General features: G+C 42.5%; 1 protein-coding gene across 2 annotated transcripts; it reads right to left on the bottom strand.

The window, feature by feature from the left end:
- On the bottom strand, positions 1 to 26,491 carry inpp5f (inositol polyphosphate-5-phosphatase F). 2 transcript variants are annotated; one of them, XR_013791007.1, is made up of 21 exons: positions 25,960 to 26,491; positions 23,480 to 23,560; positions 22,230 to 22,366; positions 20,285 to 20,413; positions 19,552 to 19,737; positions 19,366 to 19,422; positions 18,596 to 18,794; positions 17,666 to 17,845; positions 17,120 to 17,187; positions 14,492 to 14,616; positions 14,322 to 14,399; positions 13,745 to 13,865; positions 12,269 to 12,397; positions 10,206 to 10,323; positions 8,657 to 8,855; positions 6,265 to 6,336; positions 6,096 to 6,169; positions 5,562 to 5,690; positions 4,983 to 5,070; positions 2,807 to 4,477; positions 1 to 2,770 (listed from the first exon to the last, which is right to left on the bottom strand). XR_013791007.1 is itself a non-coding variant. In XM_079512678.1 (20 exons), the coding sequence occupies exons 1-20, from the start codon at positions 26,054 to 26,056 to the stop codon at positions 3,349 to 3,351; spliced, it is 3,396 nt and encodes a 1,131-aa protein (XP_079368804.1). In that variant the 5' UTR covers positions 26,057 to 26,491; the 3' UTR covers positions 1 to 3,348. The 2 variants fall into 2 exon arrangements, 1 of the variants encoding a protein (XP_079368804.1); XM_079512678.1 differs by having other exon boundaries at positions 1 to 4,477.
- Positions 26,492 to 27,158: the final 667 nt, after the last annotated feature.

Below are 27,158 nucleotides of genomic sequence, written 5' to 3'. Positions count from 1 at the left end.
TAAACTACTGGTGTGCCAGCTGAAGGCAGAGCAGAGTGGCAAATGTCACCATTAAAAAAAAAACAACAGAACAATTAAATAAGACACAAAACATTAAAGTTGTCCATCTTTATCTTGGGATATTCCTACTTAAGACATTATTATACAGTAAATAGATACCAATATTATATACATTACAACACCAGAATCAATTGTCCTGGAATAGATTCTTATACCGTAGCTCCTATTTCGGTCCGATGGGAGAGAACATTACCAAGCCTTACTGTAAATGATGCTTTTGCGAAACCTCATCTGAGGAGGTTAATTAACAAACCGTAGTATATAATATACTGAGGCGTGCAGCATAGTAGCACATGGTACATCTTATCGAGGTCTAAAGAGAGCACACCTAAACACAAGCAGCAGCCGGGATGCTCCTCCAACATAAAAGCCCCCCCACACAGTATAGTGCATACTGTAACTGTATACAAACCAACCAACAACAGAACAGACCCTTTCAGTTCCTCCAATAGTTGCTAGAAATATCCCAAGAAAAAGTTTATGGACATAAAACAACCCTCCCTGAACAGGATTTCCTACCATAATACATTACATTACACAAAAAAAAAAACATAATGTAACATGTAAGAACGGAGTTTAAAAAAGGTAGATCTTTGCCATAAATACCTGATACACACACAATCCCACTTGAAGTTCCCGTTAAGGCAAGTAAAGTATGTTTTAGATTTGGGGGGGGAGTGCATAAAGCATCAAACAGTGTTTCTAATGTCCAGGCGGGGCTCGTTGCATATACCTATATGCTACTCTTCAGTCTTTGTCAAACATGCAACATTAATGTATGACGCCGACTGAGAACTCAAACGCACCGTCAGAGACATTTAGTACAACCATTTAGCAGATTAACAAAATTCTATTCACACATCAAACAGCTCTAACCAGTATACGTCTGGTTATTCATGATTAAGGGTCATCGAATTGGGCATTCTTCGTGGGAAATAAAATACTCATATACCCTTTCAAACATAAGCTGCCACTCTAGCGTCAATACAAAAAGCCAAAGTGTAATGCAGATACCTCATGTTCATAAATATATGTGTATTGTGTATATATATATATATATATATATACGTATATACTATATATAATTGGAAAATGTAAAGGTTCTACTAACGGATATACATACAATACTCACTGTACATATCAAACAGTATACTCTTACGAAGCTCTGAGTGTGGTCATTAACCCATTTTGGGCGGGAACCCCTTTTGGTGTTTTAAACATGTTATAATTTAGCCATTGAAAAATAGCAGATCTACAAGCTCATAGCGCGCCACCGAGTGGCGCGCTACGAGCTTGTAGGTCTGCTATTTTTGAAAAATCGTGAAAATATTTATTTCAGAAAACTGGAGGTCTGAGGCCTAAATGGGTTAATTTCTACAGCAGTATATTATTTCCTAGGTTACAACTTGACAACACTGATATTACATAGGCCCAACTACACCTCTCCTTGTTTGTTTTCGTATGGCTATACAACGGGTTAATATGAAAGACGGGACTGCCTTTTGGAAATCACAACACATTTGGTCAGATTCTACCACCACTGTTTAGAAATGCAGCTATAGATGTGGCCTATGATACCAATAAGGCCCCTTTTGCACCGGTTGGGAACCCGTTCAGTTCTTTTTGGTTCTTAGTCCATGAGCCAGAGCTCCAAAATTGGAACGTTAATGAATTGAGTGTGCAAAAACCATACCTATATTAAATTGTTTATAGGGTCAATATAAGTAAATTAATATATGATAACCCATCCACAGGAGTAGCTTTTTCATATTTATCACACATTTTGTCATTTTCAGCTACAGTAGGCCTATATGTGATAGGTGAATAGGTACAAATGTAATTAATAGTTATAACCATGAACCTTCTCCAGTTGATTACTAACACAAAGACAATGACTTATTGTATTAACCGTTTCCCCACCAGGATTAATTAATAACATGCCAGGAGATCGTGCCGTTCGTTGTGTCAGCTTAATGGTGTGTGTGTGTGTGTGTTGTCTCACCGGATGTTATCGTTTGCTGATGGACGATGAGATAAAAGTTCTGAAATTGTAAATTTACATATGCAAATTACTAAATTAGGCATTGTATAGGAACATATGCAAAAATATATACATGAAAAGGCTACTACTTATATTGATACTATAAACAATTTACTATAGGTATGGTTTTGCCCACTCAATTCATAATTAACGTTCCAATTTTGGAGGTCTGGCTCATGGACTAAGAACCAAAAAGAACTGAACCGGTCCCCAAGTGGTGGAAAAGGGGCCACAGTGACCTGCACATTTGGGATCACATATACGGTACGGAGCTACAGAGTTGATCTTTCACCATGCAGTCAGTATTTACCTGCTACATTTAACCTCACATGCAACCACAGAGGGCAACCAATTGAAAAGAAACTCGAAACGCAAGGACTAAGGACAGTCATATGTTTACAAGCACATCAATTATCCAATTAGAATAATATGGTCATGGGATTCTGACCATAAGTGTACATGTATGGCTTAAAACATGAATCATGTTAATTCTGTCTCTAATCACATCACGCAAGTTACTCATAACACGAGTATTTAAAAACACAGAATGCTGCAATATTAATTATATTTTAGATTTTGGATGTACATACAAACCAGAACCCGAGCATGTCAGCAAATCTATAGTTATGACACATTCCTGTCATATCTTGAACATATTGCACTGTTTAACTTTACATGCCTATTTGTATGTACAATATATGCAACTATAAATTTTAATTTATTTTATCTTTATCTACATCTTCACGTCCAGCCTGGCTACATACTTCTCAAGCAGTAGTAAAGGGATACGCCTGAAAGATATAAATGGAACTTGGAAGCAACATAAATATCATACCTAATCAACATTGGCGTTTACTAAAGGAGGGAACTTATTGATATTGTTCATAGCCTAAAGGCAACAGACACATTTCTGTCAACTGGTTTGAGCATGTGTGACTGAATGAGAATGACACTTTCTTCTGTTGCTATGCATGCAATAGCTTAACCAAGGAGGAAGGAATTTAAGGAATAATTGCATTTTTTGTGTGCATGTAAACATACTATAGTCATTGTCTTGTCAGAATTGGATAAACTTATGTTCTGTACAAGATTATTTGTAAACATTTTTCAGTTCAACTAAGGGGTCAGTTTAAAAGCAGGGTTCTTAGCCGAGTGGTGGCCTTTTGTGCAAGCGTATGCTACTGCTACCATAGTGGAAGTTAACATGTATACTACTACAGAATCCTGCTGGAGCTACAAGGAAGGAGCTAGATCTGAATGATCCTGGTCTGGCACTGTGTAAACATTGCCTTCAGGTCGCTCTCTTGGGTCTCATTGACGGCATCCGGCTCTGGGCTCTTCTGCACCTTGGCCACGGCAAAGTTTATGCCCTGGGTAAGACCCGCCTGAGTGAAACTGGCCACCTGCACCATCGAGCTCTTGATCTTGGCAAAGGGGGACACCACTCGGCTGCCGTTGCCGTCGCCGGGCGAGGGACCAAGGGCGTTGCCCTCCGTTTGAGAAGCCGGACTCCGCTGAGGGCCTCCCGAGACGGCCGAGGAGGGCTTCTGTACCGTCAGTTGGGATGTCGTGCCGGAGGTAGTGGACTGGACGTCCAGCTGGGACGGCCTGGGGACCTGGGGCTCCTGGTTCTGCTCTCCAGGCTGCTCGTTCGAGTCCGACGGGCCCTTAGTTTGCAGAGGCACTGAGGGTTTCTGTGGGCCAACAACTGCCGGCTGCTCCTCGCCAAACACCTCCACGGGTTTGGTCTGCGCGTCCTGAGCAAACTGGTGGCAGTAGGCTTCAATGGGCGTTCCAAAGTCAATCAGGATGGCTTCTTCGGCCACCGAGGCAGCTCCAGGGGACATATCGTCCCCGGCTTGGTACAGGGTTTCCTGCTTGTCTTCACACCCAGTGACGCGGATGACAGACGGGATGTTCAGATCCGTGCTGCAAATGGACTGAGAGCGGCTGCCAAGCCGTGGGTTTGAGGCCACAATGCCACAGCTGGGTAGCACATAGTCCACCTGTTCCAAGGAGCCAGAGCACGGGTGCTCTGGGTCAGAGTTGTACGAGTCAGAGTCAGAGGAGATCTCCGAGTTGTCGCCGCCGAGGTCCTTGTGGGCCCCGGCTCCTTGGTTCTCCAAACTGCTGTCCGACTTCCAGAGGTTCACGTGCATGGTGGGCTTCAGGAAGTTCACCTTCACGTCAGGCTTGGAGAAGTTGCCGAGCTTTCCGAGGGGCTTGAAGGGGCCCGTCTGTTTCACCTTCTGATTGAGCGAGGAGAATTTATTGAGGAGAAAGCTTTTTCCCTGCGCCAGTCCAGAGCTGCCATGGACCTGGTCTGTAGCTCTGCTCTGTATGCCCATTATATCCTCATGAGGTTTGCTCTGCCGCCTGGAAAAGATGCAGTCATTGTGAGTATACTGGCTATTAGGGCTGTGGCGGTATGAATGTTTTTGTTATCGCGGTAATAACACACTGTTTACCGACGGTATGGCGGTATTGAGCGATACCTAAACAAAAGTTGTTTTGAATGAAATAAAAAAATATATATAATAATAATTGTTATAATAATAATATAAGGGGCACAGTAAGCGGCCTGCTCACTCCTCATGCATCATCATTGAGCTCAGTTCGTGGCTCTCCCCGGGTTGGCAGAAGGAGAGTAGTGCCCAGGATAACACGTAGGCAATTGACACCGGATGAAAAATGTGTTACAAAGTCGTGGGATAAAATTTCAAATAAAACAATTATAATAACCGCGGTATGGCGGTATCGCACCCAGCCCTACTGGCTATAGCTTTTGTTAGCGGTGGACAAAAAAAAGTTTATGATATTATATAATCAACATTAATAAAGGAAGGGCAAGTATGGGAAAACAAAATGAATGACTCCTCACCTCTCCAGCTTCTTCTCCACCACTGTCAGCTCCAGCCCCATGGCTTGTTTTGTTATCCGAAGCATCTCAGCAATGCACTGTAGCGTGTCTGATATAATCACCATGGAAGTAAGTCACAAACAAGTTTGTCTTTAATATGCGAAGTACATGCAGTGTATGGTGTTGTCCTTAACCCATTTAGACCTGAGGACGCATCTGTGTCACCTCATAGCTTTTAACCACTTTTAAACTTTATCTGTTGAAAACTAGCAGATCTACAAGCTTGTAGCGCGGTAGATCTGCTGTTTTTGAAAAATCGTGAAAATGTGTGCAAATCTTTAAATGTATATTCTTTCACAGTGAATGTTTTCAACTACTGTAATTTATTTTGCTTCTGGGAGGTCCCTGGAACAACATAATTATGTTCAGATGGGGGGGTCGCGGCCAAATACATATTCTGTGGGTCCTTGGCATGAAATAGTTTGCGCACCAGTGATGTAGATTTTTTATTTTTTTTTCAGAAAACTGTCATACATTTTGTAGACATTTTGTAGAATCCGGTCTCAATGGGTTCAAATGTAAGGAGAATCACACACTTACCTTTTCCATCATCCTCGGGGTTGCGAGTTGCCGCCCGCAGTGTGTGAAAGTATCCACTGGTCTCCTCGGTCCTGTAGTGCAGGCGCATGCAGCAGAACTTTGGCTTCCCAAACAGAGTGGGCTCTGGACCTGCATGGGAGCACAGAGAGAGGTCATACAAACAGCGTGGGCTCTGGACCTGCATGGGAGCACAGAGGCAGGGCCGGCCATAAGCAATTTTCTTTTTTTTTTTCGGGGCAAATTTTCAATCTTTCTTTCTTTCAAAGATTTGAGTTAAAAACGTTCGCTCTGAAAGTATATATACCGGTATATATATATATTCAAGGATTTGTACAACATTTTGATAATTTTTCAAAATAGGAGATCTACAAGCTCATAGCACGGCACAGAGTGCCGTGCTATGAGCTTGTAGATCTGCTATTTTTCAATAGCTAAAGTATAACATAATGCTTAAAACACCAAAAGGGATTCCCGTCCTGAATGAACAGAATGAGACCCCTCACTATAGTTCTTTCAACATAACTCACTCCTTACCGATTTCAATCTTTTCCAAACCATCTAAATTGAGGCGCTGGTACTGGTTGACTTTGTCTGCTTCGTCATCGTAGCTGGAAATCAGAAAATAAAAACACAAATGTTAATTGGCCACCACAATAACTAACTGCAAAACAAATGTCTAACTATTCATGGAGGTATTACTTACTAGGCGATGTAGTAAGCATTGTTGGACAGAAGCAGAAGGACGTCCACATCCTTGTGTGTTGCATCTATAAGGCTAGTGAAGAGCGCATTTATCAGTGGTGGGAAAAAAGCACTCAAATGTTAGGTCAAAGTTATCAATACTGCAATATAGAAATGCTCTGTTACAGGTAAAAGTCTGGAATTCAAAATGTACTTGAGTAAAAGTACAAAAGTATTGGCATCAAAATAGTAAAAGGGCCACTTCACCCCTTTTGCAACCAGATCTTATTTGAATGATGTTTGGGAGACAAGAAACACTTTCCGGGGGTTTTTAATGTGGGTAATATGTGTTTTTAGATATTTTAGTATTTCAAAGTGTCCATGGGCTCCATGTCATGGACACAGGGCTCACTTCCTTCCTGGACTACATGTTGTCTCTACTCAGGTTAGTCTCGCGTAGCCAGACAACTATTCCACAATCTACGAATGCTATATAGAGTCTGGACCTACAGCCCCATGAGCTGAGTAAGGAATGCTATATAGAGTCTGGACCTACAGCCCCATGAGCTGAGTAACAGAATGCTATATAGAGTCTGGACCTACAGCCCCCATGAGCTGAGTAACAGAATGCTATATAGAGTCTGGACCTATAGCCCCATGAGCTGAGTAACGGTCTGGACCTATAGCCCCCATGAGCTGAGTAAGGAATGCTATATAGAGTCTGGACCTACAGCCCCCATGAGCTGAGTAAGGAATGCTATATAGAGTCTGGACCTAGAGCCCCATGAGCTGAGTAACGGTCTGGACCTATAGCCCCCATGAGCTGAGTAAGGAATGCTATATAGAGTCTGGACCTAGAGCCCCATGAGCTGAGTAACGGTCTGGACCTATAGCCCCCATGAGCTGAGTAAGGAATGCTATATAGAGTCTGGACCTATAGCCCCCATGAGCTGAGTAAGGAATGCTATATAGAGTCTGGACCTATAGCCCCATGAGCTGAGTAAGGAATGCTATATAGAGTCTGGACCTACAGCCCCCATGAGCTGAGTAAGGAATGCTATATAGAGTCTGGACCTACAGTAGAGCCCCCATGAGCTGAGTAACGGTCTGGACCTATAGCCCCCATGAGCTGAGTAACGGTCTGGACCTATAGCCCCCATGAGCTGAGTAACAGAATGCTATATAGAGTCTGGACCTATAGCCCCCATGAGCTGAGTAACAGAATGCTATATAGAGTCTGGACCTATAGCCCCATGAGCTGAGTAACATAATGCTATATAGAGTCTGGACCTAGAGCCCCCATGAGCTGAGTAACATAATGCTATATAGAGTCTGGACCTATAGCCCCCATGAGCTGAGTAACATAATGCTATATAGAGTCTGGACCTACAGCCCCATGAGCTGAGTAAGGAATGCTATATAGAGTCTGGACCTACAGCCCCATGAGCTGAGTAACAGAATGCTATATAGAGTCTAGACCTACAGCCCCATGAGCTGAGTAACATAATGCTATATAGAGTCTAGACCTACAGCCCCATGAGCTGAGTAAGGAATGCTATATAGAGTCTGGACCTACAGCTCCCATGAGCTGAGTAACGGAAGCTGCCATTTCCGTTCACGAAAATATATTAAAAAATATCTTTAGAGCTTATTTTTTTTATTTCCTTTTCTGCTAAGCAACAAGCTATATATGCTTAGATGTTTTCTATTTATATTAGGATGAATGTGCGCGACTGTAAAGACGAAACGGAAGTGGCGAGGAGGCTCCACTTCCGCTGTGTGGAGGTGTGACTTTGTAGTCCAGGAAGGAAGTGAGACCACATTTTCATGACAAATCTTGGTCATGAACATGGGTGGCACAGTGACTAAAATATAAAACAACACATATTGCACACACAAAAAACAGCAGGAAAGTGTTTCTTGTGTCCATAACCCATTTTGGGCGGGAACCCCTTTTGGTGTTTCAAGCATTATGTTACACTTTAGCTATTGAAAAATAGCAGATCTACAAGCTCATAGCGCGGCACCGAGCTTGTAGGTCTGCTATTTTTGAAAAATCGTGAAAATGTGGCGCATTCCGCCACAAGAATATATATTCTTTCAGAGCGAACGTTTTTAACTCAAATCTTTGCTTCTGGGGGTGTCCCTGGAATTACATATTTTCAGATGGGGGTCGGCGGCCAAATACATATATTTTTTGGGGTTCTTGACAAGAAATATTGTGAACTACTGATATAGAAACTTGAGGTTTCTCAGAAAAAAATACATTTTAAAAAAGGCAATTTTTAAATTTCGACGTCAGGCCTACATGGGTTAAACATCATTCAAATAAGATCTGGTTGCAAAAGGGACGAAGTGGGCCCTTTAAGTCCAGTACCTAAGTAAGTGCACTTAGTTTACTTCCCACCACTGACCTCAAGTCACAGTTGATGAGGGCCCAGCCCCCGTGGAACTTCTCGTCGTCGGGCAGCAGCAGCTGCATGTACGTCTGCAGCAGGAGGCTGACCTGCTCCTGGGCTCCCCTCTGGCTCTCCTTCTCCTTCTCCTCGTGCTCCTTCTCCTTGCTGAAGATGGAGTACAGGTCCTCTGTCACCGGGTGGCCCATCATTAGGTCTGTTGGGCCGGGAGGGAGAGGAGAGAAAGGTTCGTTGGTGATCAGGGCTGAAACACTGGTTCCCTAAACGTTTTAGCCTGTGACCCAAAAGAGAGGTTAGACGTTTGGCCCCGGGGACCCAAACTAGTGAAAATAGCCAATCTGCAAGCTTGTAGATCGGCTATTTTCACTACTTCTCAAGGGTAGTGTAAGTGATAGTTTTTGGTCAAAACATAAAGCTTTTTGTGTGTTTGTTCAGTAACAGTGGTCTCTCAGTCTCTCCAGCTCTTTAACTGGCTTATGGCCAGCCTAATTAACAGTGGATTGTGCCTTCTGCCTGCACTATTCATGTTTAATTCGTCATTTTAATGCCAATAGAAAAATCTGTGATATACACACTACATCTCATTCTCACACGGCAATCCTATAGTATTATACCCAGTCCTGATGGTGGCGGTAACGTCACCATTATGCCGACTTTGACCAAATAGAGCGAATCTGGCGATGTCACTTACGGTTTAAGGAACAATAACATCCAGTACTAGCTTTGGACTCTGCAGCATCAGATGTCCGGGATGCTAAGCGATCATCATTGATTTTAATAACTAAGTCAAAATAAGCTCTAATCAAGCCCAAAATATCGCATTTTACGCAGCGATGCACATAAAGACCGCACAAGTCTTTATGGGCCGTTAGCAAAACAAGCTAAAAGTTGCTACATTTTGTTATATTAAGCTCCCGATTACAGGGGATTAAACGATTACGTCAATTACGTCAGTGGCCATAAGGGATTTATTGATTCATTACGTCAATAGCCATAAACTGAAAAAAACATTTTCAGGTAGGTGACAAATTTTCAGCCAATTAGGGATCAAATCAAAGAGTAGCTATTTATGAGCTGAATGAGTATGTTCCAGTAGTTCCAATTGTTTTTGCTCATTTCTTTGTGTCATCACTTTTCCACTTGTTTAATCTGTATCCTGACTGCGTTCTCTATCCTGATTGGATAAAATTGGAATCCCATTTTCAGTTAAATAAAAAGAGGAGAGATGTCTGGAGAGACATGGAGCCTCCTGTTACTGAAACAAACACTCTATAGCAATGAGTACTATCACAATATAGAGCTTTTTAACACAAGAAAATCACTTACACTACCTTTAAATATTTTTCTCTTTCATTTCTTCATGAAATTACTGTAAAAAAAATCATTGAATTTTGTTTTTAAATCATGACAATATTAGCTTTGCTTTTTTTTATGTAGGAAACAAAAACTAAAGCGACCCATAAAAATCTGTCCGTGACCCACTGTTTAGGAAACGGTTTTGGAGTGGTGCAAAATGCGAAGTGGAATGCCACGGTTTCCCCCCTACCAATGACTGCTTGTCTGTACGCGTCCTTAAAGCGGTTCAGGTAGTAACGATTGGCCGAGTTCACTCCATCCTTCATCACACCAGCCAGCTTTCTCTCCCCCGTTCTGGTGAAATCACCCTACAGTGAAACACAGGGCAAAGCAGTGTTCATATTAATGTGGTCCAACTCCTAATATTAATCACCCTACAGTGAAACACAGGGCAAAGCAGTGTTCATATTAATGTGGTCCAACTCCTAATATTAATCACCCTACAGTGAAACACAGGGCAAAGCAGTGTTCATATTAATGTGGTCCAACTCCTAATATTAATCACCCTACAGTGAAACACAGGGCAAAGCAGTGTTCATATTAATGTGGTCCAACTCCTAATATGAATCACCCTACAGTGAAACACAGGGCAAAGCAGTGTTCATATTAATCACCCTACAGTGAAACACAGGGCAAAGCAGTGTTCATATTAATGTGGTCCAATAATACTCCTAATAATACTCTTCTTGACCATTCTGCAACCTTTTCAGAGTTTAAGGACCATAGTGGGTACAATAAATGTATGTATATTCACAGCGTGAGCAATTGTATTATACATACTAATAAAAGACCATTTTCCTCTTAATTGAACAGCTTTATTTTGAAAGAATATTAATATCTAACTGAACATGGGATCAACACCCATAGGGACAGACGGACGAACAGACGGACACACATAGCCATGTAAAGGAGCGGTGTGCACAGCTCAAAAACAACTCCGATTCTAGTAGCAAGAACAGGACAAGGACAATGTGCTCATTTAAGATAAGAGATAAGATAATATTCTATTGATCCCTCAGGGTGAAATTCTTGTACAGTATCCGTCAGAAATAGACCCTGCTTATCCGGTTATAGCCAATGTATACTTTCTAATCTGAAACATGGATTTCCAAGTTTAATGGCATGCCTCTAGCCTGGGCAGCATTCCTTTTGGGGTTTATGATCCGGTCGGGAGCAGATGATATTGTTACGTCATGTTGTAGGCATTGTTTTGTAGTCATCAGGATGATATCTTATGTCATGTTGTAGGCATTGTTTTGTAGTCATCAGGCTGGAACCCTCAAACCAGAACTTCCTTTCCCGTCAAACCAGAAGAATAATACATTCCAAATAAAAGTAGCCTTGTGTTGCCAGACTGTTGCCTCTCGCAATTTGAAATGCTTATTCTTCCAGTTTGATGGGAAAGGAAGTTCTGGTTTGAGGGTTCCGGCCTGATGACTACAAAACAATGACTACAACATGACCTAACGATATCATCCGTTCCCGACCGGATCACACTGCAATTTAGTAACACAGACCAGGCTTTCCTTCGAGGTGGAAAGCCTGGTCTGACGACTGACTCGCACCATTCAGCACATCAGATGAATCATGGAATCAGTCAATGTCAGTCAGATTGGGCTGAATCTTTGCCCAAACATCATAGATGACTGATGCATGAAGTCATGCTATTATCAGAGCCCATCTTGAATTTAAGACCCAGATTCTACAAAATGTCTTCCAAATCCTGACAGTTTTCTGAAAAACATATCAGTGGTGCACTGGTGCTCAAACCTTTTCATGTCAAGGACCCACAGAATTATCTGAAATTGGCCACAGACTCACATCTGAAAATATGTTCTTCCAGGGAACCCCCCCCCCCCCCCCCCCCCCCCAGAAGCAAATATTTGAGTTAAGAACGTTCCCTGGGAAAGAATATATATTCAAAGATTTGCATGTTTTCACGATTTTTCAAGAATAGCAAATCTCTTAGCGCACCATGATATGAGCTTGTAGATCTGCTATTTTTCAACAGCTACATTTTAAAATAATGGTTTAAAGCTATAAGGTGACATAGAGCTGGATGACTCAGAACCCAGGACGAGCCATAACATATGCACTGTCTGCTGCACTGCACAATGAGGACTCTTGCAAGTGAGACAGAAACAATATGACTTTGTCTAAAATGAATAGCCTCAAACTATCGAGGACGATGACAAAACTGAAATGACCCCTGACACAGAGACGAGTTAGTTTGCATGAGAAATAATGAGATACCTTGAGGGCAGCTGTGCCGGCATACTGTCTGCTAATGGTGTCTCCATTGTTGGCCCACATGACCTGATAGATCCTATAGCACTTAGGAGGAAGGGGCTGCTCTGGAGGCATCACACCCAGCTTCTTCAGCTGCACCACGACGAGGTAGACACAAAGAGAGAGGCATTAGTCACCACAGTCACCCTTTGTCACTACTGTGAGTGACATCACAGTCCATCCGTTCCACATTGGAAGTCTTATCCTGACTCAATTTCCTATTTCGTTGCTGTTGGGAGGAAACCACCTAATTAAATTTGTTTCCCTTTTTTCTAAATCAATGCTATTAAAAAATATTGAACCAATGAAAAGTATTAAAAAGTGCTTCGGACAAAACCTCTTAACTCCATTGGACCCTCAACATGTCTGCTAAAGCAGCTAACTCCACAACCTCTCCCCCTCTCATGCAAGTAATTGACGATATATAAAGTCACAACAACAACTGAAAAGGCTGTTTGAACTTTGATGCATGGAGATCTCAACTCATTTCTATGCTGAATATTGTCCATCCTGTATGTACTTGTCTTCAAGCCAGCAAAGCAGCTAAGTAATGTTAGGCTCAGATTTGAAATATTGCTTGTCCAGCTAGAGATTAATTCAAACAAGCAGCCCCAAAGATTATGGTGCCAGTCCTCATGAATCATAGCTCCTCATGGTCACATGACTAATGTGTGAAAAATGTTCTATTCTAAAGGCATGGACCCAGCGGGTCCCTGGTGTCTCAACCAGTTTGTGCACGGACCACATGCTCCTTATGAGTCGCGAATCCAACTCCTATAACCGGCATAGGAGTTGGATAGAAGCCCCCCTCCTCCCCTGTGGTCTGCGAAAATACAATACAATAAATGGTGCAATAAAAGGTTGCCCAAAAATGTTAGAAAAAAAAGCAACCAGGTACTTTTTACTTGAGTAGGTTTCTCAAATGGTAATTTTGACTTTTACCCTGGGTAATTTGTTATAGGAGGAATTGTACTTTGAGTAGATTTCTATACTTCTCCTGCTCACATGTCTCCCTCCTCTCTGACCTTAGGTTCCAGTCGCTCTACACTCTAATCCAGGGGTGGGCAACTGGCGGCCCGGGGGCCACATGCGGCCCCCACCTTCACTTAATGCGGCCCTCAGGTTAATGTCAGAATACTGATATAATATTGGTTTCAGCTGTTACAATTCCACAACACATTGCAAACATGACCCGCTTTAATTACTTCAGTCTAAATTAGTAGCTCATTGCTCAACACAAGTATAATTAAAGGCATTTGAAATTACATAAAAATGTTAATTTTCAGGATTCCAATTCAAAAATAGCAAAATAGCAAAAATATAGTGGCCCTCTCCATCGTCAAAGTTGCCCACCCCTGCTCTAATCTAATAAAGCAGAAATAAAAGGAATGGGATGGACAGTTGGACACAGGCTAGAGGGGGTAATACAAATAATCTCACCTGATGTTCCATCACTGCTCGAGCAATAGCTGCTTGGACCACGTTGGTCCGGTCAAGACAGTCCATGCAGTTGACCCGGAATATGCCTTCCTGCCGGGATATGACTCCTGCTTGATCAACCCTAACAGAGGACGATACAACTCATCTAGCATTCATGGAATGTTGCATTCATTTCAGATGTTTTAATCCCAATAACAAGGGAGGAATCCCAACATGCATTACAGCCTGCTTAACCCATTTAGGCCTGACGTCGAAATTTAAAAAGTCTTCTGAAAGAATATATATTCAAAGATTTGTGCCGCATTTTCACGATTTAAAAAAAATAGCAGACCTACAAGCTCGTAGCGCGCCACTCGGTGGCGCACTATGAGCTTGTAGATCTGCTATTTTTCAATAGCTAAAGTATAACATAATGCTTAGTTAAAACATCAAAAGGGGTTCCCGTCTAGAATAAGTTAAAGTTAACCCGTCTTATTTTCCATATAGTACACTACAATCATGCTACTATCAAAGAATAATGAGAGAAAGTTCTCAGCATGGTTTCAAAGTATCATGAAACCGCGTCAGTGACACTCACCAGCCCCATTTCATGTCAATGATGATGTCAGAGATGGCATCGGTGAGCGTTTGCACGTTCTCAAACTTCATACCTCGGCTGAGGAACGGGAAAAAGAACAGGGGAAGTAAATACACTAGAGAATCGTTAAGAAGGGGTAAAACGTCTACTTTCCGTAACGCATCTCTTACCAGTGTTCGTGGAAGTCAAACGAGACGTATGTGAGGTTTGGATTGTTGTATAGGAGGACTTGTTTGAGATATGAATCACCAATCAGCTTCTCTCGTCCACCTTGGTCCACTAAGTTAATGATGACCTAATTCATGATGAGAACAAACAATTATTATTGATCTATTTAATTAGCCCTCTACTTTTAGCCCGGTACAATATCGCCCCATCTGTTCAATGATCTAATGCAGTCATGCCTTATACACAAAACATAGACATTGGCTTAAATTAAGAAAGAAAGATGCTACATAGAGACATGACAGTGACAGCTGTTGGCACCTCAAGTACTCCTGTGTACACTTAGATCAGCTAACACAGGACGTTCCTTCCCTACGACAGCCTAAGCCAGGACGTGCCTTCCCTTCCAAGCGTCCTAGACACAAACACACGTTTCCTAGCCGATACCACACACAACTGGTAGGAGGTAGTAGGGGGGCCCGTGGGGCGGGGCATTCTCACGCTCTAATACAGCCAGAAAAACCCCTTCTGGCAGCCAGCGTGCTTTACTAATCATTAGACTCTCAATCCACACCTCCCGGGATCGAATCCTACTACTATTCCAATAACGACCGTTTTGTCCGATAAAGTATAGTTTAAGACCGCGACGGAGGGGAGGGGCGCCGTCTCAAGCGAACTTGAGCCACGAGAGACACCAAGTTACCGCGCCGAGCGTTGCGGAGTTCGCTAAAGCTGACTCAGCCCCGTCCGAGTTGCAATGCCAACAACACAGAGCAACATTTCCCACCACGGAGCAAAGCCGGGGCAGTGCTGTCCTCCTGACCTGCAATGTGACACATGACAGGAGGGGCACAGAAGGAGACGTCGCCAATTGTGTGTGATATCGGGTAGGAAAAGTCTGGTCCCAAGCTGTGGAATGACCCCCCCCCCTCAGTCAGGAATGCAGACTCACTCCCCATGTTCCACTGCAGTGTGAAAACTCACCTCTTCAGGCTATAGCTCACTCCCTAGGACTTTCTTGATAGATGCTTGTTATACTAACTAAGCATTTGTGTATTTTACATTATTTATAGACATACTGTTAGCTTGAGCACAAATGCTTAGTAAGAATGTTATTAGACAGTTGCTAGGTTTGATTTACCTGGTATCCTAGTTATGTTGTATAATTTTATTTTATTTAATGTTGACTATGGTTCATGCCATTTACTCTTAACCCATTTAGACCTGAGGACGATTCTACAAATGTCTTCTAAATCCTGACAGTTTTCTGAAAATCCTATGTTTCTAGTATCAGTGGTTCTCAAACTATTTCACGTCAAGGAGCCCCAGAATTATATGTATTTGGCCGCCGACCCCCATCTGAAAATATGTTGTTCCAGGGACCCCCCCCAGAAGCAAATATATCAGCTAAAAACGTTCGCTCTGAAAGAATATATATTCAAAGATTTGCACCACATTTTCACGATTTAAAAAAAATAGCAGATCTGCAAGCTCGTAGCGCGGCACTCGGCGCCACGCTATGAGCTTGTAGACCTGCTATTTTTCAATAGCTAAAGTATAACATAATCATTAAAACACCAAAAGGGGTTCCCGTTCTGAAAGGGTTTTAGTCACTTTGGATAATAGCACCTGCTAGATGCCTAAATTGTAAATTGGTCTACCAATATCAGCACTTGCCTATAGATCACAGCTATTCGGGCACTACCAACTCTGCATAGCACAGTTTGGGTAACTACTAGTTTGTTGTACTGGGAGCAGACTGTAGGTGTGGCGTAGCACCTCAGCAATCCATCTCCCAGGGGTCTAGTGCATTGTAAAGGGGATAAACGCTCTTGTTGCAAGCCATCACAACCTAATTATTACAACATAGACACTACCGGCGGTATTCATAATAAACATAGGCAGTTATGTTGAATAGAGGAAGGGAGCGCTGCCGTGGTCCTTTGTTTGTTGAACTGAATACAGGCGTTGGCGAGGTTTAATCATGAAAATAAAGAAGAGGATCCAAGGCACTCTGTTCCAGTGAGGTGAAAAAAGCCTTTATTGTAAGTTTAAGGCATGGCAAAGATCATTACAAAATGGGAGGACCAACGCGTTTCGGCAATCAGCCTTCATCAGGGTCCCATGGCAGTTAAATGTAAATGTGACTGATCAGAGAAATGGCAACAAATTCATCCACTCACTCACATGGAAACACATGGTGAGACTAAATTACATTGGGTTTAGCAATTTCTTGCTAATAGTTTGGTTGATACACATACTAAAGGGCCTGTCAAACGGGAAGTGAGGAACGCACACGTTGTTGCCTGGATCAACGAGAGCTCTGCTACAGGTCTTCTCAAGAGGGGTGCAACAACGCAAGCGTAAAAAAAAGCTAAACAGAATCCAGGTCTGGTGAGTCGCGGGCGTGTGCGCGAAACGAGCACACACGCAACAAATTCACGGGGCCGCGCTCATGTAAATACGCTTGCGTTGTCGCACCGCGACTGCTCCGGGCAAAAAACGCAGGTCTCAAAATGAACTATAGGCACGTTATATCGCTTCCCGTTTGAAAGGCTCTTAAGACAACGGAATACATACAAAACCCTTCACATCTTTACCAAGCACAGATGCATACTGGTCGGGAATCTCACCTGCTTTGTGTAGAGCCTCAGCTGTTCGTCAAAGTGGGCAGCAAAGTAAGGAATGGTCTCTTTCTCCCCTGAAACGCCAGAAAAGTACACTTGTTGATCATTCTTTAAGCCGGAATAGCGCTACAGGCAAACCATTCTGTGAGATGGTTTAGATCTTTGTGAGGTGCTATATATTTATTATTATTATTTAGAGTAGACAATTATATTTACTCCCCTTTTTCTCCCCAATGTAGTCATTATGCCAAACCTCCCCACACACATTCCTGTGTTGTCACTGCTGTTGTATCCTTCTGACTCACATGCCAGTGAGGAGCCCCCAACAGGAGGACAACACTCCCCGCTGACAGGTGCCGCGACCACAGCCCGTAGGAGTATGTGCAATGACACTTATCTCACCATCTCTGCCCGGCTTCCCTCCCCAATTGTGCCCACCACAAAGCAGGTGGTGGGCACAGACTGTACCAGCGCACCACCGAGGTGGCAATATTTGTACAGCTCCGTGAGGCCATGGGAATAGTTCTGAATATTGTGGCAGAGCACACTGACCTTTCTCCACACGAGGCCGGGGGTTGTATCGGTAGCCCGCCTGGCTCCAAAAGACGGGCACTGAGCCGCGGCTCTGCACAAAGGACAGCGTGTGGCTGTGCACGTGAATCAGCTGCTCCGTCTCCACGTAGTTGGCCACGTGGCCGTCCGTGTCCACTCCTCTGCGTTTGTACCGCATCCCTTTGGTGAGAAAGGAATGTTTATTTTATTAACGTACCCATAATGTATCCTTCACGTTAGTGTTACTGCATATTAGGCAATAATACAAAATTACAAATCATATTTTGTTGAGGAACAGAAATGTGTCCAAACTACATAGGGCATGTGTGCTCTTTCCAGTCTTAACTTTGCTCTAGCTTAGAGGTTCTTAACGTTTTTGGCTGGGGAAATACTTTGGCCATGCCTCACGGGTAAATATTGTGAAGATAGCAGATCTACAAGCTCACAGCCTGAAATTGTCACTTCACTGACAAATATCTATCTCTACAAATATCGATCTCTATTTTTTCAAAGATAGGAAATATTAGAACTAAATGCACCTAATTCCATTAAAATAGCTGTATCTATTTCTCTATTGTTTTTTTTTCTTTCTTCAAAGATAGATGGAACCTACTGTGTAGGTAATATTAGATCCCCCCCAATGTTACAGCACAACATGCACAAATGCGCTCTGTGCATCAATTACAAAATGATGAATGAGGATTTTTCTAAACGCGAGCGTCGTGTTATTTTCATTCCATTCATTCATATTCTTCTCTGTTGCCCGTGCATGTTCATTGACGTGTGCGGAGTCTGCAGGGTGTGTGTGTGTGTGTGTTGACTGGGCAGAAGAGCGGGGAGGCGGAGGGGCGGGGGGTGCTGCCTGGTCTAGTGTAGAAACGACTGCTTGGTGGTTGAGAGAGACACTGCTCTAGCTGTGCGTTGTTGTACCTGCGCGGTGTCTGCTGCGGCGGGAGATGATGGCCACGGTGAAGCGGGGGTGGATGTCGTCCACGCAGGTGGGCTGACCTGGCGGGGTCTCTGGGCTGCTCCTCTCCTCATCAGAGGTCTCGTTGTAGTTTACCACCAGCTCCTCTATCTGGACGAACCCCTGGATGATTGGCAGGACCCAGCAGTCCACTTCCGGGACCTGGAGCATATATATATATATATGCTTGATTTCATTTTCCGCGTAAAGTTTATAAAGTCATCATTCGTTCACATTGACAGAGAAGCATGGTGGTGCGGTGAAAAAACAGGGCGTGGACTGCGTGTGTGTGTGTGTGTGTGTGTGTGCGTGCGTGCGCTGCTTCTGCTGGTTGCATCGGCTCTGTTTTCGTCAGCTCGTCATCATACTGTAGCTGTTATTTTGCATGGCTGTGTTGTGAACACAAAGTTGCACGACTCAGTGGACTCATCCACCCCAGGTGATGGCAATACTAATCACTGTATGCATTGCATGAAAACTTCTGTTGAACTTTGGTCGTTAAAGTTGATAACCGTTTCAACTTTCTCCCTCGTATTTCTAATAATGTCCTGCACATTTGTCCAGTGCATAGCCTACTGCAGGCTTTGTTGACTAGATTTAGAAGACATTTTTTCATATAATTAAAACTAGGCGTTTGTGTAATAATTGTGACAGGCCTATAGATTCCATGGCTGTCTGTGCTTTGCCTTTTACAGAAAATACATAATTAACGATGAAACATTGAGTCCTTTACCTGAAGGTCAATAAGCTCCTGGATCATGTGTTTATTCCAGAAAAACCTGTCATCCACCTGACAAAACAAAATGAAGAACTTGTTGTTAGATAGATGCAAGAGCACATTGAGCACATGTTAATTACAAAAACCAACACCTTCCACACATGTCTGTGCATGTGCTCAGTAATAACAACAGTGTCTAACCTGTTTCCATAGGGGCAGGCTGGACCTGTCACAGTCTCCCTGGCGCTGCACGGTGTTCGTGAGGTCGTACGTCAGGCTGTAGTAGAAGGAGTCAAAATCCATGAAGACCTTGTAGAGTTCGTCGAGTAACCTCCTTTCTAGGCGCTCCTTCTCCTTGTTCTCCTTGACCTGGAAGGCAGGGGTATACTAGATCGGGTGGATAGAGACAAAAGAGTAGAGAGAGACAGCAATAAGTTGACAGAGAAGAAGGAGTCAGTTCCAGGAGAATATTTTCACCTTTTAACCCCATTTAGACCTGAGGCCACATCGGTGTCACCTTACAGCGTTTAAACCACTTTAACCGTTATTTTCAACTTTAGCTATTTTTTTTTGAGAAATTGTAAAAATGTGGCGCAAATCTTTGAATATATATTCTTTCAGAGTGAATGTTTTTAACTCAAATCTTTGCTTCTGGGAGGTCCCTGGAACTAAATAATTTGAGATGGGGTCCACAACCAAATACACATAATTTTGGAGGTCCTTGACATGAAAAAGTATAAGAACTGATATAGAAATATACGTTTTAACAAGAATTGACAGGATTTAGAAGACATTTTATAGAATCTGTCTCAGGCCTTAATGGCTTAACAATAACAAAGACACTGAGGATTTCACTGTGCAGGAAAAGGCGTATGGGGAAAAAACCCAAAAATCATAATTTTACAAACACGTAGAGGGAAAAAACAGAGCGTACCTTTTTCTTGATGGGACCGCCCACATTGGATTTGATCTGACTGAAGGTTTTCATAAACTTGGACTCATCTGGAGACTGGGTGGTCAGTTTTTCTGGTCTGTCGATTCCAAAGTGATGCTTCTTGCACAGCTGAAAAAAAGTTTTATGGTTGGACGAGTTTTGTAATGCCATAATAATTTTGGATTTATAAAAGGTTTAATTTATTCACAAGGGTATGGCAGCCAGTCTTGGATGCTGTAAACAACTCCAGACTGAGCTTCAATGTACGTTATTGAACATTATCTGTGGAAAAACTAAAATGGCGGTGTACTTGTAGGCCTATGTCTTTTTTCTGTTTGTTTAATGTAATGTCTGTATATTGTGGTACCTGCTATTTTTCTATGTTATGTAAAGAAAAAATGAAATTGGTGCTTATACTGGAACAGCCGCCAGCTGCTTCTTTTCACGTGACATTGGAGGAGTTTCACCAGAAGGGGCGGAATACGTGCAGAGGAAAAATATGCTGTCCTGCACAGTTACACTACCTGCTGAACAGGCACCACGACCTCACCTTCTCTGCCGGCCTAATACCTGCAAACATGCACACATCTACAAAGCTCATAGCGCACCACCGAGTGGCGCGCTACAAGCTTGTAGGTCTGCTATTTTTGAAAAATCGTGAAAATGCGGCACAAATCTTTAAATATATATTCTTTCAGAGCGAACGTTTTTTTATTTCGATGTCAGGCCTAAATGCGTTATTATGGTCAATCGGGTTCGGCTCAGATTCTATTGCTCCTGAAGAGCTTGCATGCTCAGAATTTGTATTAATGGAATGGCTTCAACTCACAGCGGTCACTCAAATCACTCAAAACTGAAGCGCTATGGATCAAAGCTATGGTGGGCAAATTGGGATTTACAACCAGAATAGTGTTCAAACTAGGATTAGAGCAGATCTACGACGATAGCAAAAATGACAGTATTCCAGATAATCACACTTAAAACAAACCTATAACTACTAATAAGCTACAGGGATCTCTAGCGGGAGAGGGATCCTCAGTCTGCAGTATGGGGAGGGTGTATTTCAGGCAGGCGTCTAAAAACACATCTAAGAATGACTATCCAACTGCAATATTACTCACTTGAAAGAACTCCTCCTCATCATCCATGAAGCTTCCCTGAAAGACTGAAATCTTAGCAATATACCGATTCCTCCGAGATCTCTTTGCATTCATTTAAATTTAAATAGATTTAATTACATTTATTTTGCAGCCAATTTCTCTTTGTAGCAGTGGCAGCCCAAGAGATGAACCATACTATGGTACACTGAAGAAGAATATGTGTATCAACAGTCCGCTTCATATACCAAAAAAAATGGCCAAGCTACAAACTCACAACGCGATGTGACATCATGTGAGCTTGTAGATTCACGTTCTATTTTTTGGCATTAAGCAATAATATCTCTAACTTATATAGCGCTTATAGCCGAGTACCCAAAGATGCTTTACGCGGGGGGCAAGAGGAAGTAACAGCATTGTGTGAGGATTGTATGCCAAAGTATAAAAAGCTTCAGAGCTGAAGAAAAATACAATCCCAAGCAGTGGTGGACAAAGTATATACTGACAAGTAAATACTTAAGTATTCAAAACTGCAAATTACAAAGCACATTTTCTTTTAAATATCAGCGCATTGATGTTTTGAAAACTAGAACCAACTTATTTTTCAAAACATTTGCATTTTTTTCAAAATTACTACTTCACTACTTGAAATAGGGCTTACGTGGTTAATTCATTTTACTAGAGCGGTGCCCGTGGGGCCTCTACAGCGGTGCCCGTTGGGCGCTGGCCTACTTGGAACGATGCAAGTTGGAAATGCATGCCCCACCCCTTTCATGCCCATATATGGACTTCTGTGTCAGGCATGCCCAAATATGGAGTCTCTGCAGACATCAGAATAGCTAGCACACCTCCAGCTCAAGCTCCAGGGGCTCCTCTTCAGACAGTGGAATGACAGCTATCTTGGTGATCTTGTAGACCTTGTGGTCCCCCGGCATCTGGCCGATCAGCGCTTTCTGGCGGATTAATACGAGACCGAGAGGAAGATCTGTCAACAGGAAAGGGGGGGGGGGAGACAGGCGGGCGGATGCATCATCATGAGCACACACACACACACACACACACTCCCCAATGATCAACTTCCTACACCATCGTGTACAGTGCATAATTGTGTTGTCGTGATCATCCTAAAAAAGCTTTTGTCTATTAAGGTGGTGACTGGTCATTCAGCTGAATTACTCATCTGTAAGCGAGCTTGGAGAACAAGATGACAACAAGGCATGTTATGTGACTGGAAGATGGAATAGATAGAAAACATGATATTCTAACAAGCAGATGACATTTGTATTTCAAGTTAACAGGGACATCCTGTACAATACATTATGGTAGAAATACGTTTACTATCTATTTATTATGCTTGTTGCTTACACTGGGATAGGAATAGGAGGAATAGATGATTAGAAATAATCTGATTATTTGGTACTGCAGGTTCTTGATTAACAGTATGTGATGTGATTGATGGTGCGTATCATCATTATTCATTAGGTCAGGTTGCAGTGAAATAAAGCTTAACAGTTTCATAAACAGCATAATCACCATTAACTACTTGAACCCTAGCATCCTATTTTGGTGGGCATGTCATAACAGGCGAACAGCAGATCTAGAAGCTCATAGCACATTGCAATGTGCCTCGTTGTGAGCTACTGAGCTTGTAAATCAGCTATTTGAGAGAGTTGGTGGAGGGAAAAAGGGAGTGGAGTGACCACTCACCTCAATTAATGAAGTATGTATGGTTTAAGTGGTTAACAACACACTATTCTTTGGGGTTCATACTTAGTTTAGACTAGTCATTGGTTAGACATGGGTTAAGGTTAGGTTTAGGTGTGCTGCCCCGTGGGAGGTTAGGGTGAGGGTTTGTAGTTGTAGGACTAATGACTGGTCTAACCAATGACTAGTCTAAACCAAAAACTGTCTAAACTAAGTACTGCACCCGCTGATGCAACCATTTCACACCCTTCCATAAGTGACAAATGCATTGTAGTTGACTTAATTATCCCATTCACGTCAACAGAGGAAATATGTTATGCATGTATGTTATGTCTCTCAGTTACGCAAAGCAGAGAAAACAACTGAGGGTGATGTGCTCAAATAACTCACTTACCTGTGTGAAGTTGTATTTTTCCAATGACGCCCTCTACAATACCCAAGCATACTGGGTTCCAAGCTAACAACAGGTCTGTTGCTGAAATGAAACATTGAAAATGGAAATCAAACTTCAGTTCTCAGGTGAAGAGCAGATATAGCAGAGCTACAGTACAGGGTAGGCCAGCCGCCAGATACAAGCTGGCTGTAAAGATGTAAACTAGGCCTGGGCCATGGCTCAATGGTCCAGGCACCTTGGCTGGTAATCCAGTCTGGCAGTGTGCCGCGGGTTCGACTCCCGATCCCGACGGCCTTTACTGCATGTCTTCCCCCCATCGCTCTCCTCATTTCCTGTCTGTCCCTCCATAAAATATATAAAATAAAGGCGAAAGCCACAAAAAAACATTAAAAAAAAACCGAATAAACTAATCGAGAATTCAGAAACCTTACGCAAAACTTTGTGTACTGAATTATCAAACAGGGAGGTTTACCTTGTATAAATAAACAAGCAAAGAAATAACTTTTGATGTTGAGTATGTTATTTATTGAAACTATTGGATATATTAGCTGCTGCTGCTGCCTGCAACACATTTTTCCCATACCATGCTTCCAATGTGTTGTGATACAGTCACTCAAGAGTACTCCCCAAGCAACTTGTCAGAGTTCATGTGCGACATGTGATGTCATGCTATGAGCAGAAGGCCTTTACTAAGTCTGTTACAGGGCTTGGATACTTGCCATGTTCCAAGAACAGATTCTTCGTTTCAACTCTTCAATTGGATAAACAGTTTGACTACAGCTTACAGCAATTACAGTTTACAGCAATTCAAACATAGCCTGGTTTAGACTGTTCAAAGATGAAGAATCTAACTGTTTACTGTTAGATTCATTGAATAAGTTGGACCACAATGGAAACAAGTCCCCATGACATTATCGTGTTATACTTTTACCCTTAATGTTTTGACTGTACCTTGTGCTGTTTACATTTCAGACTAATTAAGTATTTAATCAATGAGCAATGGCAATCAGACTAATAAAGTATTTAATCAATGAGCAATGGCAATCAGGAACAAGTCTTACTTCATTTACTAGTCTTTTCAAGCATCTAGCAAAGCATGGCCATGGAAATGCTTGACCTGAATTCCAGTTTAAGTCTTAATGGCATGCCAGGAATACTGGCCAGGTCAGGAGTCACTCAGGGTTGATGGAGAATTGAGTCATATAGTGCAGAAATTTAGAAAAATGGCAAGGGTGTGTCCAAAGACAGTAAGGAACTGAAGCCAAGAGCTGGCAGCAAAGTGTGGGTGGGGAGAATGTTTTGTAGGCTGCCCAAGACAATGACTCTTCCTGTTATATGAGCCAGAGAACTCTATGTACAGGGGAATTGTCCATGTGGGCCCACCAGTGGGGAAGGTCTAGAATAGATGTATGTGTTAAAAAACACAGCCTGGTTCAGAATGTGTAATATCATGGAAATTCCACCACGGCACTAGCGTTAGCAGGGCACATGAGGAGTGGAAACCCTTTTCCAATTAAATAATGGAAGAGTGGTGCAACCCAAACCTGTTCAGGCTGGCTGCACACACCCATATGACTTCAGCCAATAAGGAGCGCAACATTCACAGCCTTTTAGTATCTCTGATGACACTTTTCTGTAAATTTGGGGCTGTTGGCCTAAAAGGGGAATACTAATACAACTCAGGTTTTTTTGTTTAGTTTATATACTCCCATTGCCCAAGAGGGCTAGCCTGGCACAGCCGCTCTAATATGTGATGTTGTGTGAACTGCTCCACTAACAATGAATGACACATTAACTTTACTATCATTACATGTGTGGGTTTCTACTTTAACTTTGTTCATTTCAAAGTTAAGGTTGAAACCGACAGATGATGAGTATCTATTGTGGTGTATAAGCTAAACAATCACCTGAAGTGCTGTAAATCAGTTACTGTACTCCTGTACATAGATACTGTTACTTTACTGTAACATTTTCTGATTGTAATTTATGAGACGACCAAACCTAAAGGGGCCTCTTAAACTGTTCACATAACTGAACTGTGCAGGTTCAAATACACCATATCGTAACTCGATAAGAAAAGGTGACACTTCTGTCTGTACTACGATCAGGGTAGTAGCCCTTTCAGTCTGTGTAACATTAGAAGCAAAACAGCAGAACTTTTTAGTCCATGTGTACTGTGCTGTGCGGTGTACTGTCAACTTGGCAAGTAGCACAATGCAATTTAAATGATGGTGTTGACCAATGTAGTATTGTAAAGCACGATTCCGAACTAGGTTATAGAAACAGCAACTAGGGTGACATTAAAATAGAGACATGCCGGACATTATCCTTAAATGTAATGCTCTGGGCTTGATGACTTTAGTCTTTAGTGTCAAGGCTAACAATCCAGCTTTTGTAGCAATAGATTATTAGAACAAGTTGACAACTAAATGTGCGGGTTGTCTTGTTGTCTAGCAGACCAGTATTGTATGTATACCTACCAGGTCTAACGCTCATGGTCCCATCTTGTCGGCTACACCAGAGAGCACGGTCTCCGCTCTGCAGAATGTAGTGGTCCTTGGCTTGAAACAGCTCCATGATGTCTCCCCCGGCAATGTGGTATATATACAGTGTACAGTCAGTGGATCAGAAAGGTGTTGCGTTCGGTCGGCTTTTAATTAACGTTAGATTAATTAATGTCCTGGTTAGAGCCACAGCAGGCAGCTTTACCTACCCTACCCTACCCTACCCAGCTACCGCGTAGCTGTGCTTAGCTCGCCCAGATCGGTTCCCACCACAGGCGGAGCTGAGCTAGCTGGCTAGCATGCTAGCAGCAGCAGCTGGATGGATGGATGCTTGTTGTCGGATCTGTTATAATTCGACTGATCTGATGTGTTTGTACACATTAATGGTGATATAAATGACCCTTTCCATGAACAAGGCGTTCCGTCCCGTGGACATGTTGATGCTCGCATTCTATACATCCAGTGGGTGTGAAAGTGTTCCAGACGATGTTTTTCATTTTCATTTTTTTTCTTCTTCCATTCAGGACGCATTAACGCCAACTGTCGGTTTCCTGCTCTAAACAAATGTCACGTGACGTGTACCTGACTCGTCATAAACAGCAGGTGCTGTTTTTGTTGCTACAATATTCTTCTGTATTTATTATAATATTATTATAGACTAGAATGTTTTTTTCCGGTGCACCACCACTGTAATAACACTTGAATAATAATAACAAGGGACTAAATTCTTTTCGCTCCTATGCCACCAAAATGTGGAACGCCCTACCAACAGTCATTAAGAAACAAGTGTAATGCTTAATTGGGTCGTCCACTCACAGTTAACAGCCTTTGTATTGAGTTTGTGCTTGAAATGTACTGTAATTCTGCAAACTGTTAATAAATTCTTCAATCAATCAATCAATCAAGACATGCGAATCCCTTGACTCCTTCAAAACCGCTCTCAAAGGGCACCTACGATGGCTGCAATTCGAAACTGGCCCCCGTAAAATCTGAATACCCCCCCACCGCCCCCCCCCCCCCCTTTTCCCTCACTGTATATATTTATTTTCCCTTTTTACCTCCATTATGATGAATTCCTGATCTGTTCTTTGTCTATATAGAAGTGTCTATTTGTACGTCTCTAAATGTTTGATTGATTGATTGAAAATTTTATTAACAGTTTGCAGAATTACAGT

This window comes from Electrona antarctica, assembly GCF_951216825.1.
Source record: "Electrona antarctica genome assembly, chromosome: 10".
NCBI classification, from domain to species: domain Eukaryota; kingdom Metazoa; phylum Chordata; class Actinopteri; order Myctophiformes; family Myctophidae; genus Electrona; species Electrona antarctica.
Note: the sequence above shows the minus strand (reverse complement) of the source record. Positions and strands in the feature narration are given on the sequence as shown.

Bases quoted from the DNA above. Each gene is read 5' to 3' on its own strand.
- inpp5f (XM_079512678.1), bottom strand. From the start codon at position 26,056: ATGGAGCTGTTTCAAGCCAAGGACCACTACATTCTGCAGAGCGGAGAC. The intron at 18,795-19,365 runs GTAAAGGACTCA...TATATGCTCCAG, and splicing joins AGGAGCTTATTGACCTTCAG to GTCCCGGAAGTGGACTGCTG. The intron at 10,324-12,268 runs GTATCTCATTAT...GTTTCACTGTAG, and splicing joins CCGGCACAGCTGCCCTCAAG to GGTGATTTCACCAGAACGGG.